Consider the following 17,551-nt stretch of genomic DNA (forward strand, 5'->3'; position numbering starts at 1 on the left):
TGAACAAGCAGACCCTAAACACCCCAGAGCTCCCTGCCTCTTCAATACAATGTACTGATTCCCTTGAGAAGACAACTGGGTGTAAAGGTTAACTACTTTTTCAGACTTTAAGCTTACCTGTTAAGGCACTTACTTACCCTTCCCACCCCACCCATATTTCTCATATAAAACCCACTATTTTATTCGAATGCATTTTGCCAGGTTATGATAATCTGCAAAATAAAACAAAAATAACATTGACCATTTTTTTTTATAAAACTGTTGCATCAAGAGAAAGGTTGTGTTTTATTTTCTGAAATGAGCACAAAGTACACCTTTCACAATAACACTGAAAGCAGGTGCAAAGACTGACAGTGACCTTTGACTAAAGGTAGCTTTGTAAAAAGAAAAATACCAAATAAATCAGTGCCCTTTCTGATTGTTGTAAAACTGAAGGGGAACGAGGGGTTGGTTGGTTGTTACATAAAAGTTGGTCCAAACTTACAAAAAAAGCACAAATGTGCATAGTTCAGAAGATCTGCAAGAGGGCCATAAAAGACTTTTATGTCCCTAAGATTAGCATCCACTTAAAACTGCAAGAATACAAAATAAAATTGTTAACTAGAATTTGTGAAGATGTACAATCGATAGATCTAGTTTTTAGAACAGCATGAATTTAAGCAAAGGTGTTTTTTTTTTTTGGTCTTTTTTTAAACTATTGTATGCAAGACCCTTTCCACATAAAAATAAAGCTGTTGTTGAATTAATATTATTCAAGTCTCTTGGATTGCTGCCTTAAATTGCAGCTAGAAAAGTCTTTCCAGATAAAAATGATGTGCCTGAGGAAAAACAGATACTCAGTACGGTAGCCCTCTGCCGCGACCTCTGCCAGCTGACGTGCTAATGTGTCCCCTAAATCCTTGTGAATACCCAGGCCCTTGGGCAGGAGAAGTCCAGGTCTGTCCATGCAGGAGGCTGGGGCCACCCGGGTTTTCCTGTAAGTTGCCGCCGTAGCTATAGTTGTGCATCTTGGCTGGCAAAGGGTGAGTACTCTCGGGCCCTGTGGAAGGGTCACTACTGTTAGCCAGGACCGCGATGGGGCCGTGGCTGTACTCGAATCTATGGTCCTTGTCTCCACTGAACAACATAGGACCGGGATTGAGGTAAATGTCTCCATACCCAGCTACGGAACTGGGAAATGACTCGGCAAAGGCAGAAGGCTGAGTTGGGCCGCCAGAATGAGATGAAGTAGTACTGTAGTTATCCAAAGACTGAATATCTGAGTTTCCAATGAAGCTCCGTCGTTCCAATGGGGGAGCAGAGCTACCCCCCAGCCCATCGCTGCTAACATACGGAGCAGAAGAGAAAGAGGACCCGAAATTGTCCTTGTAGTCTGAGGTGGGCACGTAAGTGTCTCCTGCCTGGTAATCAATACCCCCTTCTCTTTTGGGATCGTCCTGGGGCTGATGCTGGGCAAGCAGCTGGAGGAGGGCTGCTTTCACTCCGGCATGAGGGTCTGCTAGTGAAGAACTAGTGGTGGGGACATGCTGGTTTTCTGTCCGATAATCCAGGTCTTCTTCGGTGACTGGTGGTGGCTCAGGTGGTTCGGGAGGTCGCTGATCGGGGGGCAGAATACGAGGCCGGTCTGGCTCTGGTGTGAGCTCCAGTATCCTCCTATCCTGGTGCTGGATGAGCTCATCTTGCCCTAAGTGAAACAAAGCGAAATGGAGAGTCAAAACCTGGAGAACTAAATGTTCAATATAGCTCATATTTCCTACGGGTGATCCTAAAAAGCATCAGAAGTTCTATCTCTGTCCTCCCCCACCCCCAACAACAACAACAACAAAAAAGGAAAATGAAAAGGACTAATGTTGCCTTCTACCATTTAAGTCTATGGTGACAAAAACTGTATTGTATCTGCCTTTTCAAAGCGATCTCATCTATGCCTGTTTACACTGCTTGAATAAAAGCTACTGTACACATCAAGTTTCTGCCTTGGCCGGTCATCATGCTGTTCTTGGAGTAAAATATGATTTCGTAACCATAGGTCTACACAAGAGAAGAATCTATGGTATTCATCGAGTCATTTCGCACATGAGTAACTGGCTGAAGAATCAACTGCTAGGAGTAAACAGACTACAAAACCACCCTAAGACCAGTGACATCTGCAAAGCACTGAACAGTACACACTGATGGTCGCCCGCCCACAGCAGGCCCGCGGTGGGGAAGGGCCATGTGGGCGCTCTGCAGCCTGCCACTCACCCGATACCGGCGTGCTGGGTTCCGGAGGCGGCCGCAGCTGTAATGCTGCTTCATGTCCTGACCCATTTTCCCTCTCTTCCAGCGGCACATCCTTCTGCTTTGACTGCTGAGCCTTTATTATCTGAGTCAGCAGAACTGCAAAGGCGCTTTGTACAGCCGCCTGGGCAGCGTCTGTCTCCACTTTAGGCGGCACGCTCTGAGAAGAAGGCTGAATTCCTCCCAGCGGTTTCGAAGACTCTTGTTGTGGTGTGGATGGATCTGTCTGTTTTTCACCTGTTGCCAAAATTCCAGCAGGAAGGTTTATTTTATTTAGCTGCTGTTGAGCCTCAGAGTTTACCTTAATGTTCAACACTTGGACAAAATCAGCCATATTAACACTTGTTTTAGACTGTAGTAGGTTTAGTAGAATTGCCAATTCACTGTGGTTTAACTGCTGTCCAGGGCCTGTTTTTACTAAAGACAAAATTTGTATTAATTAGAATTGCCACAACTCACATCTCCTCCCACCACCCAAAATGGCTCTGTATTATTATCACATGAATATATACATCTAGGACAGTGTTTAAGAAACACTGTGAAAAGGGAATCTCAGTTCAATTTCATGTAAAGATTTCACTGCACGTAAATTAAAATAACAACAACAAAAGATAGAACTGTGGTCCATTTTGAATAAATTATCCCTAGGGGCAAATACTTGAAAAGGAAAATCAAGACTACCACGACTATGGCTCTAACCAGGAAATACCACCTGGGAATGTGAACGGAATAATGAAGATGAGGGATACAGTGTCAGGAGCTTTCTAAGCAGGTTCTATCCTGTATTACAACAACCTTAAAAGGCCTGCTCTCTTATTAGCTGCATTTTTTCTTTTACTGAAGAAGAAATTGACATCCAGACAGACTAAATATTAATAACTCACCCAAGGTCACAAACTCTGTAAGTGGTAGAGTTGAGATTTGAACCCAGTATTCTGATTCCAGAGTCTGAGCTCTTAACTATTCACAGTATTGCTTATCTAAAATAATGTTTATTATCTAAGAACCTAACCTTATACTTGCAGTTAAATTCATGGATGTGGCAGACTCTTTGATAAAGTGTTTTATTCAAATTAACTTTAAGTCCTGTTGGGTAAGTTAGGACCTCCTACAGAAGCATTCTTATAATGTACATATAAGATGATATTCACTGATCATCAGCAAAACAGATTCAGTTGTTTTTCCAATTTTCAGTTTAGACTTGTGATGGTTTATACAGGTTTATGCAAACTTATCTTAGTCACATATAACAACACGGCTCAAAGGCATATAATGTCATATATGTTAAGTGATAATACAGACACTGATAAGCAATTTCCATAGCCACATAATAGAAAAGCAACTCCAAAAAGATGAAAAACTGATTATTAATGCGATCTTTTTATATTCCCTTTATATATTTTGAGATACATTTTGTTATTTCATGTTATTTTTAGATTAATTAAAACAAACTTTGGCAAGTTCTTCTTGTAACCTGCCACATTAATAAGCAATCAAGCTTGTTTACTACACCCCAAGAGCCAGTTTTTCTCATTTTCCCTTTCTTTTCTCTATTAACAGAGGCAATCTCTGTGTGAGCTCAGAGAACTACTCTTTTTCAACTATGGTGTCTCCTTTACAGAAGCAGCATTTCCTTATTTCAAGACACTTAACTGATTAATGAAGAAAATGGAGTAGAGGATACATTTCTATTTCAAAAAACCAGAATTCTCACTTAATAATGAGTGTTTTTTTTTAAAAAAAGGAAAACAATATATGATATGAAACACTCCATTAATAAGGTTGTTAAATATGTAGTAGGTAAGAAACAATAACGAAATGAGCCCAAAAAGGGCAACTCATTTCTTACCAGCTAAAATAGGGTCAAGTAACCACCCTTTATTCTACCAGCTTTACCAGTAGAATAGAAAGGACATCAGTTCCATGAAGAGGAGAAATGGAGACCTGACAGTCACCTAGGACAACTGACTGCCACCCAAACTTCTTGTCACTCAAACTTCTTGTCACTCAAATCCTATTTCAGCAGATGGTATGTAAAACATGTAACTTAAATACAAATTAAGAAAACTTCCTGTTGCTTCTCTTTTGCCTTTCTCTATATTTCACACATTTTTAATATGAAAAGAAATAATATTGAACTTAACGTAGACAGCCCTCATGGCATACAACAGCTGTGTTTTCCAAAGCTACGTGGATCAAATATTTTCATGTATAAGGGGAATTCTCTATTTCAAGAAACTCTGAAGACTACTTTTCTACAACAAATAACAATTGCTTCTGGTTTTTAAAGTAATGTGTATCAGCACTTTAATGTAGTCTGTCCAAGGTCAAGTATGAGCTTGTGGACTACATGGGAAAGCATTAATGGTAATCTTCCTAAAGCTTTCTCAGCTCATCTACTCTACATTTAGACTCAGCCACCAATAGCTCAATCTGATTCACAGATCTGTTACAATCAACTAACCAATCAATATTTACTCATCTCTTAATATATATAGGTTACTTTTTCATGTTTAATAAACTACCACCTCTACACACACACACACAGAGGCATACCTTGGAAATACTGCTGGTTTGGTTCCACAAAAATAAAGTGAATATCGCAATAAAGCAAGTCAGTACAAATTTTCTGGTTTCCCACAATGAGATATCACCTCACCCCAGTCAGAATGGCTATCATCAACAAGACAAATAGTAACAAATGTTGGAGAGGCTGTGGAGAAAAAGGAACCCTCATACACTGTTGGTGGGAATGCAGACTGGTGCAGCCGTTATGGAAGGCAGTGTGGAGGTTCCTCAAAAAATTACGAATAGAATTGCCATATGACCCAGCAATCCCTCTCCTGGGTATCTACCCAAAAAATCTGAAAACATTTAGAGATAAAGACACGTGTGCTCCAATGTTCATTGCAGCTTTGTTTACGGTGGCCAAGACATGGAAACAACCAAAATGTCCTTTGATAGAGGAATGGATAAAGAAGTTGTGGTATATATACACAATGGAATACTATATGGCGGTAAGAAAAGATGATATAGGAACATTTGTGACAACATGGATGGATCTTGAGAGTGTAATGCTGAGTGAAATAAGTCAGATAGAAAAAGCAGAGAACCATGTGATTTCACTGATATGTGGTATATAAACCAAAAGCAACAAAAGAACAAGACAAACAAATGAGAAACAGAAACTCATAGACACAATGGTTTGGTGGTTGCCAGAGGGTAAGGGGGGAGGGGGGTGGGGGGTGGGGGGTGGGAGATGAGGGTAAGGGGGATCAAATATATGGTGATGGAAGGAGAACTGACTCTGGGTGATGAACACACAATGGGATTTATAGATGATGTAATACAGAATTGTACAGCTGAAATCTATGTAATTTTACTAACAATTGTCACCCCAATAAATTTAATAAAATAAAATTAAAAAAAAAAAATTTCTGGTTTCCCAGTACGTATACATATTATGTTTACACTAGACTGTAGTCTATTAAGTGCTCAACAGCATCATGTCTAAAAATACACTTTACATACCTTAATTAAAAATATTTTATTGCTAAAAAATGCTAACCTTCAGTGAGTTGGTAAACTTTTTGCTGGTAGAGGGTCTTGCCTAGATGTTGATAGCTGCTGACTCATCAGGGTGGTGGTTGCTGAAGGCTGGGGTGGCTGTGACAATTTCTTAAAATAAGACAATGACATTTGCCACATCAATTGACTCTTCTTTTCACAAATGAATTCTCTGCAGCATGCAATGCTGTTTGATAACACTCTACCACAGAACTTCTTTCAAAATTGGAGTCAGTCCTCTCAAATCCTGATGCTGCTTTATCAACTAAGTATATATAATGTTCTAAAGCCTTTGTTGTCTTTTCAACAATCTTCATAGCATCTTCACCAGGAGTAGATTCCATCTCAAAAAGCACTTTCTTTGTTGATCCGTAAGAAACAACTCCTCATCCATTAGTTTTATCATGAGATTGCAGCAAGTCAGTCCTACCTTCAGGCTCCACTTCTACTTCTAGTTCTCTTATTCTTTCTACCAAATCTTCTACAGTGACTTCCTTCACTGAAGTCATGAACCTCTCAAAGTCATCCATGAGGATTGGAATCATCTTCTTCCAAACTCTTGTTAAATTCGATATTTTGATATTTTCCCATGAATAACAAAACGCTCTTAATAGCACACAGAATAGTGAGTCCTTTCCAGAAGGTGTTCCATTTACGTTGCCCACATCCATCAGAGGAACCACTACCTGTGGCAGCTATAACCTTATGAAATGCATTTCTTAAACAGGAAGACTTTCAAGTTGAAATTACTCCTTGATCCATGGGCTGTAGAATGAGTGTTGTGTTAAAGCATGAAAACAGCCTTAATCTCATTGTACTTCTCCATCAGAGCTCTTGGGTGACCAGGTGCATTGTCAGTGAGCAGTAATATTCTGAAAGGAATCTTTTTTGCTAAGCAGTAGGTCTCAACAGTGGGCTTAAAATATTTAGGAAACCATATTGTAATCAGATGTGCTGTCATCCAGGCTTTGTTGTCACATTTATAAAGCACAGGCAAGTAGATTTAGCATAATTCTTAAGGACTCTAGGATTTTCAGAATGGTAAATGAGCATGAGCTTCCCATTGCTAGCTGCATTAGCCCCTAAGAGAGTCAGCCTGTCCTTTGAAGCCAGGCACTGACTTCTCCTTTATAGCTTTGAAAGTCTTAGACAGCCTCCTGTTCCAATATAAGGCTGTTTTGTCTACACTGAAAATCTGTGGTTTAATGTAGCCACCTTCATTAATTATCTTAGCTAGATCTTCTGTGTAACTTCCTGCAGCTTCTCCATCAGCACTTGCTGCTTCACCTGGCATTTTTATGTTATAAAGGCAGCTTCTTTCCTTCAACTTCATGAACCAGCCTCTGCTAACTTCAAATATTTCTTCTGCAGCCTCCTCACCCTCTCTCAGCCTTCATAGAATTGAAGAGCGTTAGGGCCTTGCTCTGGATTAGGCTTTGGCTTAAGGGAATGTTGTAGCTGGATTGATCTTCTGTCCAGACCACTAAACTGTTCTCCAAATCGGCAATTAAGCCTATCTCACTTTCTTATCATTCAGGTGTCCACTGGAGTAGCACTTTTAATTTCCTTCAAGAACTTTTCCTTTGCATTCACCACTTGGGTAACTGGCGCAAGAGGCCCAGCTTTCAGCCTATCTCTGCTTTCGACACGCCTTCTTCACTAAGCTTAATCTTTCCTAGCTTTTGATTTAAAGTGAGACATGTAACTCTTCCATTCACTTGAACACTTAGAGGACATTATAATAGGTTATTAATTAGCTTAATTTCAGTATTATTGTGTCTCAGGGAATAGGGAGGCTCAAGGAGAGGAAGAGAGATGGGGGAATGGTCAGTGGAGCAGTCAGAATACATACAATATTTATCAATTAAGTATGCTCTCTTATGTGGGCACCATCGTGGAGCCCCAAAACTACAATAGTAACATCAAAGATCACTGACCACAGATCACCATAACAAATATAATAATCATGGAAAAATTTGAAATCTTGTGAGAATTATCAAAATGTAACAGACACACGAAGTGAGCAAATGCTATTGGAAAAAGGGTGCCAATATATTTGCTCAATGCAGAGTTGCCACAAACTTCCAATTTGTAAAAATTGCAGTGTCTGTGAAGTGCAATGAAGCGTAGCACAATTACACAAAGTTGCTTCTACTTATTTCATATCAGTCTCTGTCTTCATTAAAAAAAAAACAAAAAAAACTGAAGCTGCATGCTTTCTGGATTCCTGAGGCAAAATGAGGGAGTAGATTCTATATTTTTAAAAGTTAATTAAATGAGAGGATAAGTTTAACAATATTTCCAACACTGAAGAGATTGGTTTCTCATGAAGATGCTTACACTTATAACAGATTGAGTCAGAGGAAGAAATTTAAGTTTCCCCAAAACATTCTTCTCTGTCATACTTCAAGTCATTTTTGGCACAAAATCTGATTCCAACCTTTGAGATTCTATAGTACTATGGGAAATATATTAAGAATAATCTGAGGATATGATAAACAGTATGAAAAGAGCTTCTATTATAATTTTTGACTTACTCCTTAAGCATTCACACACATTGATGCTGAGCCTGTGAGAATAGTGTTGAGTAAAAGACTTACACCCGTTCCGCCACTAGGGGGGGAAAGGAAACCGAGAAATCTGACTAATCACTAGTCATATAATTTGATACCTCCTTTATAAATTAATCTTACCTTGAGATTCTTTAACATTGTGGTGCTAGTAGCAGTGAAATGTCTATACTGGCATAAGCAAGTATCAAGGAAACGTCAAGTTTGGTGAATAAACCTTAATGTTCAACTTTAACCACAAATGCTTTAACACTCCAGCAATGTAATCAACAGCAGCCACAAAACAATATGAAGAAAACCAACCCATGGAAGCATTACTGACCAGATGCCATATTCGAGTTGCCCTGAGATTTCAGTTGTGAAGTCGGCAGCACACCCTGGGGTGTGTTGGTTCTGCTGTCATCCAAGCCCAGAGACAAGTCCTTTCTGGGGGCTTTAATTGTGGAAACATCATCAGTCATGCCCATCTGCTTCTGTCTTCTTCGCTTTTTACTCCATAACTCATGACAATCTTGCCATAAAGGCAGACTGAAAAAACAAAAATTAAGTTGTTCGTAATTGCAGTGACATTTCTTAACAACAAAATGCTAGTATTTTTAACAACACCTCCCCCATCACACCAAAGTTGTCCTTGAAGACTTCATACATCGGCTTTGTAAACTCTTCCGCTAAAAATCAGCCATGATGCCCCACCTCCTTTCAGGACTTCACTTTCATAGACAGACTATTATTCTGTGGCTTCTAAATAATCAATAAATAATAACTTATTAAAACTATAAATGAAGAACATGTCATAAAAATAGGTCACAATTATCCTTGGTGAAATTTTTTAAAGCCAATTTTTATACATCATACACTGAATATGACATGAAAAAAAAGGCAAAAAATATCCGATTTGCTAAAAGTAGACATAGGATTAGAAGGAGTAAGCCTAGATGTTTGTGCAAAACTTTCTAGTAAGAGCTTTTAACTTTTTAATACCCTCGTATTTGCCTCTATAAGCAATGTTGCAGAATTAAACTGATGCAATAGAGGAGTTTCAAAAACTGGTAATCCAGGCTCATTACTCATCAACAAAGAGTTCTGAGTAACTAGCAGCTATCAAAATTACCCACAATTCTGAAACAATTCTACCTGAATGTAATTTCATAAACCTGACAACACTGCAGAATAACTTTTGTTTAAATAAAGACATAAATATTTGATTTATAAATGTTTTCTTCTTAACCTAACAACCTAATGGGAAGTTACTGTTATATCTATTTAAAGATGAGAAAATTGAGGCTTGGAAAGGTTAATAAACTTGCCCAGAATAACTACAAATTCCTTTAAGCAGCCCCAACCTGGTGATACATATCTGCAGTCTTCAACCTATATGTTTTCTTCTAAGGATCATGAAGACCTTCTAGGGAGTAAACCTAGAATTGTTTTTAAAAGTATTTCCATATCCATATGTCCTCTTTCCTAAAATTGATCTTTGAGAATGAGCTACGCATTCAGCAAATTCTTTCATACCTCCTCTTTCACATTTACTCTTATCTAATGTTATAAAATAAAGGCATATGCAACAATATGGTCGAATCTTAGCAATGTAATATATTAAGTAAAAAAAAAAAAAAAAAAAAAAAGGTCATTCCCAAAAGATTACAAACAGCATGACACTCTTTTATAAAACTAAAAACAACTAAAAGTTTAAAATATAACTTTTTATGAGTACATATAGATGGCAACAAAAATATATACAAAAGAGAACAGGAATGACAATTACCTCAGGTGGAGGAAGGCAAGGGGATAGGTTGTGGGGGGTGGGGGGGGAGACGGTATGATATGATTAAAGTAGGTTATTTTCAAGCTTCTAGCTTTAATTTGGTAGGCTCATGGCTGCTTATCAACATCATTTAAAATAACTAAATTAAGTAACTAAAAGAAAAAAGAGAGCCATGCATGGACCAATGATGAGTGACACAAGGATTATGATTAAACCAAGTCTATGCACCTGAGGTCCAAAAACAAAACAAAGGCATACCTCTCAGCCATCTTACTATGGTGCATTGCCTCAGCGTGTAAAAACCTCCTGGAGTAACAAACAAAGGGACAATTTGAAATATTGATATTGGGAAGCTATAAGGCATCATAATCCCGCCAAAGACTTCCCTTTCTCTCCCTCTCCCGCTTTCCCTCTCCCTCCCTTCCCTCTCTCTCTCTGTGTGTATTACAAGATATGTGGCATTAGCCTCTGCTGGGATATTCTGAATTCAGATGTACTGCAGTAATGCAGTAACTGAAGTAATTTCACCTCCTTCAGCCTGATGTTCAGGGAATGAATGCATTGCTATTGCAGGAGAATTCCGTGAGTAAAGCAAAGAAAGCCACTGAAAAGGGCTTTTTCTCCCTCCCATGATGTAAAGGTGAGGTTCTTTCTGGATGATCTCAACACTCACCTCTAGGAAAGATAAACATTACCCAACAAATAGCTCAAACAGTATATAGATTTAGAAATGCTGACTCACAGATGTATGTACCAGGAATGTTTTCTACTAGGATGACCAAATTATTACGTACTTTTCTGAAGGTTCAAATACTGGCTCAGACACTTACTGTATCTTATTAGGCAAGTAATGACCTCTGTGCCTCAGTTTCCTTATCTTTAAAATTGGGATTAATAATGCCTTATGGGGCAGTGGTAATGTATGTTAACAGCTGTAAGTACTCAGCGCCTCTCACATAGGAGGCCCTATGTTCATGTTTGAGACCACTTATCATCATTCAATAAGGTAATTTAAAACTATTTTTATCAAGTCACATCATGAAATATTTATGCTGATTACAGTTGATCATATTCTATCTTATAAACTGTTTAATGCTTTATATTTGCTATTAAGAAAAAATAAAATTATAGGCTAGCTATCATTCTAATTCACTTTTTAGCAATATATACTTTTTCTATTTTCATTAAATACATCAGAAAAGTTTGACAGGACATCCAGTTAATGGAGTGTTTGGTTTTTTTTTTATGCCCCACTCTCATTTGATTATTCCTAAAAGAAACTGATCAGAGGAGTTTAGTACATACACAGTTCCCAAAGGAATACCAAGGGCTTTCTTCATAGTCCTTACCTCATAAATAACTTATAATTTTAAGTACATATTATATATTACAAAATACTGAGAGGTTATGTTCTTTATTGATAACTCTTAATCTAAATATTAGTTTAGTATCATAATTATGACCTGAATGCTTTAGTGATGTTATCTAACAAGATGTATCCAATAATTTATTACTTGTTTACAGAATTTTCACCGAGATGCGTATTAACGTTTATTTTTAATGGAAAAAATGCAGTCAGTATGTTCTAATAAAAACTTTAGTGAATTTAGGTGATGTGATGCTTTTGACAATATGAATAGCGTTTCCAATTAGGTTATATAGCAGGCATTTTTCATAAATTGAATGGGATATCTCTATAGTTTCAAGGTTTTGACAAAAACATATTTTAAAAATGTAGTAAGAAACACAATTTAATAAACTTGATTGGCAAAGTAGCACTGAAATTACATGCTGACTTTCTAACCTTTATTAAGTATACTGGATTAAAGAAGTCCTAGCAAAAGAAAAAGTAACAAGTATAAGAAGTCATTTAATAAGTATTGGTAAAGCTTCTTTGCTGGGATATTCTGAATTCAGATGTACTGCAGTAATGCAGTAACTGAAGTAATTTCACCAAAATTTGAAAAACTAAATGATCAATGACTAGATAAAATACGTGTCTTTTGGCAGTCATGCTGTTTCCAATTCTTTACTGTCAAAAAAAAAATTAAAGGAGGAAAAAAACCCTTAAATGTCATTAAAAAAAAATGACCTTTGTTATTTTAAAGGTCATTAAAATAATTTTTGATGACCGATCATTGTGATTTTGGGGACATATATGGAATGAGTTCAAAGAACTCAGTGATATAACTGACAAAACTCTAGCCTTCTCAAATGCTTGTTTATAAGGGTACTTAAAATAATAAAAATAAAATTACAATTAATGTGGAACTATGTGCCATTCTAAAATAAGTACTATTAATTGATAGATAGGCAAATTACACGGGGGGGAAATCTCAGCACTATTTATTTCATTACATTGAATTTTCAACTAAATCTTTCTTTTTTAATTGAAATATGTACTACTACTATTTGCAATGACAAGACCTTTATACCAGTAAGAAGAAATTTTTTTAACTGAATTTTCATTTATATACACATTGTTTTAAGGAAGTATAATAGGGTAATCAATAAAATACTTTCAAGCAAAAATATATGCTGCAATTAAAAACCTGCAAAACCAATGTAAGTTCAAGATGAAAAACTAACAATGTTCAATTGTTGAAGAGTTTCTTCATACATTTTCTAAGTGAATATTGCTGAATATAAAGATACTAAGATATTCTGATTCCACTGAATGTATTTTTAAAAGTGATGTAACTACTTGATTTAGGTGTCAACACTTATGATACACTAAAAATCACATCTTTTGTGCTATTCAAACCCTCGATTAAAAAAAGTTTAGATGTCAATTAAAAATGTGCTTTGATACAGTTTTACCCGAATTCTTTCATGTGGACCAGTTAAACCAAGAGATCAACTTAGTGTTACCAATAATGGGAGAAAAATGACATTATGTTCCTCTTGATATGATAAAAGAAGGAAGTACACATCACTACCTACATAGTACTTTTTGCCAAAAACAATAAATAAATAAAAAGTTACTCTAATTCTAATTACTAGAAAGCAATTTTAAAGCCAGACTGTAGAATGTTTTACAAAACAGCTGGCTCGGACTTTTAAAAAATGTCAGTGTCATAGAAGCCCTCCCCAAAAAGTGATTCAAGACTGGAGACATGACAACTAAATGAAATGTGTGAGTTCTGAATGAATTCTTCATCGCACAACCGCAAAAAACAGGCTACAAATATTATTGTGAAGAAATCTGACAATGGACTATTAGATATTGCAATGTTAAATTTCTGATACTTTATAATGGTACTGTAGTTATATAGAATTAAGTCCTAGTTCTTATGGATACATGTGAATTATTTATAAATGAAGTGTCACACAATATGTAATATTCAGATAGTTCAGAAAAGAAGTTTATATAGAGTGATAAAGCAAATGTGCCCACACATTAAAAACTGTTGATTGCAGGTTCAGGATCTATGAATGCTCATTGTATTATTCTTCCTAATTTTTCCATAAAGTTGAAAGTTTTCCAAATCAAAAGTTTAAAAATATTTGAAGGGATACTAGAGCCAAAGTTTCAAGACTGCTGATATATACTGGTAACAAAAAAACCCATGAAACAATTTAACAATGAATGATTCAGGTCCCTCAACGTGTCAGATGATAGATCCTTTATGCCTTTCACATAACCCCACAAAGGCTATTCAAATACAGCAAAAACTTCATTAAGTTGAATATGATAGTCTCACTGAATTATAGTAAGCCCAATCTAAGTGGAAGAGCCAGGATTTGAACTCCAAAGCCCACGTTTGTTCATTTACAATATGATAACTGAATTACATGGAAACATTTTATTATTATTGGGATAGGCTTGCTTTTAGGACGCTCAACATCATTTTAAAAATTACTAAGAAAATCCCTACAAAGTTTCCAGATCCTACCAAGAAGAACCAAATGGACTGCTTTGTCCCCTCCCCTTTCCCCAAATCAATCCTAGAGAAATTACAGGAGCCACAAGAGAGGGGCATTTCAAGAACCCAGCTATTCTCACTCCCAAACTCTATGCATTCCACCCCCTTCCCACATTGGACAATAAACTGATTGTTACAATCAGTTTATATACTGATTGTATACAGTATATAATTGTATACAATCAGGCTTTTGATACTAATATTGTTATTCAATGATAAAAATTTTCTATTGCATAGTTTGCCAAAAAGTATTTCAGAACTCCTGTTTCTTATTGGACTAACTTGAATTTAAGAGCTGGCTCCACCCTTTACTAGATTTATATTCTTGGGCAAGTTTCTTAACCTCTTTGAGCCTGCTTCCTCCTCTGTAAAATGATGATAATAATACTAATACCCACCTGAGAGGACTATAAAGATTAATGTAGGCATGAAAAATGTTTAGCACAGCACTCAAAATTTTAGCTATAGCAACTGGGAGTATAAGCAGTTGTACTGGTATAAGTAGTTCTAGAATAATAAGTTACAGCAGTAATATTTTCTTAGAGTTAAAATATATTAGTGAAATTAGCTAGAGGAAGGCTACTTTTGCTAGTCCTATATGGTTAGCTGAACATTAAACAAGGTTCTGTATTCTAAATGTGCAAATTATGTGTTTTACTATTATTCTATTTATTTTGATTTGTTCTATTTCTTTTAACTAATCATGGAATAGCTTTTGATTGTTTATATACAGGTGTTATTAAAACTGTCCAGATTCTTTACATATGGGATCTAACAATAATAAAAGGTCACTTACTCTGGGGGAGGCATTTTTGAGGGTTCCACGTCCCGCAGGAACTCACACTGAAGGGCCTGTTCTGCAGTGCAGCGCTTACTGGGGTCCAAGGCAAGCATGTAGTCAAACAAGTCTAGCGCGGCTGCAGGAATGCTGGCGGGGAGAGTTACAGAGGTCAGACATGTTCTTCACACCGTTTAATGTTTCTTTAGCAGCTATTTTCAAAGACTAGCATTTTATAACATTTGCAATACTTTATTCCACTAAATTCCAATTTGTTTTTGAAGAAATATTTTTACATAATTTTATAACTATTATTCTAAATAACTTTAAATTTGGCCAACAACAGTACATTTTATTACCCTATGGGCAATCTGTAACATAAATTAAGAACTGAACAAAACAGTTTCCTACAACAAAATAAAAACCTGAGCTCAAGTAACTTAGAAGCTGCTTCATTAAAATTTTAAATATTATTAAAGTTCTTTCATATACGCACCAAATCAAACACACAAACCCAAACCACTGATTTCATAATGGTGGTGACATGGTAATTTGCATGTAGCAAAGGGAAACTCAAAATTATATGACACAGAAGAACTGTGCTAAGTCTACCTTGGGTCAATAGAGGATAGAGTGACATTTAGAATTCAGAAGCAATAACAACAACAAAAATCACTCAGTGTAATATGGATGTTTAAGCGCCCCCTTCTTACAAAACAAATTCTTCTCTTAACTTTCGACGATATTGCTTCTTTGGTTTCATGGTGTTGAAATATGGTAGTTTGATTACATCGGGCCACACTGCAGGACATGGACTCCCACATATACGGCTAAACACACAAAGAGAAGTACATCACTATAAACTACACAGAAAAAATAACACATACAACTGCTATACAAAACATCAACTCATTTTTAAATACACAAAAGCTGAAGTCCTGATACGAGTATAAGTCTCATTAAATATTGTAGTCATCCAACTTAATTACTTGTTTTAAGAAATAAACTTATTTTCAGTGAATACTTCTAACACTCCAAACATTCCAATGTTTACAAAATCAAATCTAAAAGCACAAATAACACTCAAAATATACTGAACATATTCTGAACCAAAATGGAGAATTTTATGCCAATAAATTAACTCGAGTTTAACATATGTCTTTCTCTGTTTTTATAGGTACTTGTCATTACCTCTTCTCATGGATATAATAAAGTTAGCAATAATAGCAGAAACAGATATCCTACCATCAGGAAGGTAAGTATATTGTAAAGACTGCTGAATCCCATCAGCAGAAGGACCCTGAAAGTAACATCCCTGAAACAAACAAGTTCTTCAAATTTGTGCCACTGATTTCAAGGTATAGGAAAATTTTAACTGTTTTACTCTCTACTTATCTACATCTTGAAAACACTCATTATTTTTGTATCAATTAGTAAGCCCTTGTTTGATAATTTGTAGAATGCTGTAACAAATTGGTAACTCCAGCTGGTAAACAGTTAAATACTAACTGAAGTTGGTAATATGTAGATAAAAAATTGGTTAAATATGCTTGAGTATACTGAATCTCAAGGATAAATGTACATTGTATATAAAATTGTCAACTGGTCTTCAAATGTTAAAAGAAAAGGTCCATGTATCACTGACTAAAAGTAAAAATATTTCATACGTACATATAAATGCATGCACCAATGTAAATAAGCATGAAAACTAAAGTTGCCAGATATTCTTTAGCTGAGCTTTAGAATGCTACCTCAGAAACATGTACTTATTACGAGACGAGACGACCTCTCACGTTTTTTAAGCTTTACGTCACTCAAATTGTGTTATTTGTTTCAATATACAGTAATTCCCCTACCTGCAGGGGTAGGTTCCAAGACCCTCAGTGGATGCCTGAAACCACAGACAGTACCCAACCATACATCTGCTATGTTGTTCTCTATGTACTGTAAAGTTTAATTTATAAATTAGGCACAGTAAGAGATTAACAACAATAACTGATAGTGAAACAGAACAATTATAACAATATTCTTTAATAAAATGTATGGTCTATCTTTCTCAAAGTTATCTTATTGGACTAGATTCACCCTTATATAGCATGGACACGCTGGACAAAGGGATGATTCATGTCCCAGGTGGGACGATATAAGATTTCATCACACTATTCAGCACAACATGCAATTTAAAACTTATGGTTTTTCTGGAATGTTCCATTTAATATTTTCAGACCGCAGTTGACTACGGTTAACTGAAATTGAAATCTCAGATAAGGGAGGGACTACTGTAGTTTAGGATTTTCCTACGCCCAAGCTTTTTAAAAGATATAAGATCTTCTTCTTTGTACATTCCCAATCTCTTGTTTCTTACAAGCCAATTTTCAGAACCTCCTGAAAAACATAGTGGCTCTCTTAGGAAAGAAGGCCAAGCTTGGGAGCATGGCTTTCTAGTATGATCTGGTCCCAAATTACCTTCCTAGTCTCATCTCCCAATTCATCTCTCCCCACAAGTCCATAGCTATGCTCATATTCCTTCTCCGTAGATTCTACCTGGCTGAATTCTTGTCATTTCTCAAGATTCAGATCAAAAGTAACCTATGCATAGAAGTTTTCTGTACCCCCAATACTACTCAGAATGGTCACTCTTTGCATGATACTTGTTTCTCTTGAC

The 17,551-nt window shown here is 36.3% G+C and overlaps 1 protein-coding gene across 4 annotated transcripts in view; it reads right to left on the minus strand.

Annotated features, from left to right (window-relative positions):
• Positions 1 to 266: 266 nt before the first annotated feature.
• Positions 267 to 17,551, minus strand: part of CDK13 (cyclin dependent kinase 13) — a 102,801-nt gene continuing 85,516 nt past the window's right edge. Inside the window, exons 10-15 of one of the 4 annotated variants that reach the window (XM_019710219.2) lie at positions 15,600 to 15,716; positions 14,905 to 15,036; positions 10,441 to 10,488; positions 8,737 to 8,942; positions 2,242 to 2,694; positions 267 to 1,684 (exon numbers count right to left, since the gene is read on the minus strand). In XM_019710219.2, coding sequence (XP_019565778.1) covers positions 837 to 1,684; positions 2,242 to 2,694; positions 8,737 to 8,942; positions 10,441 to 10,488; positions 14,905 to 15,036; positions 15,600 to 15,716 — 1,804 coding nt within the window. In that variant the 3' untranslated portion in view covers positions 267 to 836. The remainder of the gene's footprint in view (positions 1,685 to 2,241; positions 2,695 to 8,736; positions 8,943 to 10,440; positions 10,489 to 14,904; positions 15,037 to 15,599; positions 15,717 to 17,551) is intronic. The other 3 variants (XM_019710222.2, XM_019710221.2, XM_019710223.2) reach the window with 3 other exon arrangements.

This window comes from Rhinolophus sinicus, linkage group LG09 (assembly GCF_036562045.2).
Source record: "Rhinolophus sinicus isolate RSC01 linkage group LG09, ASM3656204v1, whole genome shotgun sequence".
NCBI classification, from domain to species: Eukaryota; Metazoa; Chordata; class Mammalia; order Chiroptera; family Rhinolophidae; genus Rhinolophus; species Rhinolophus sinicus.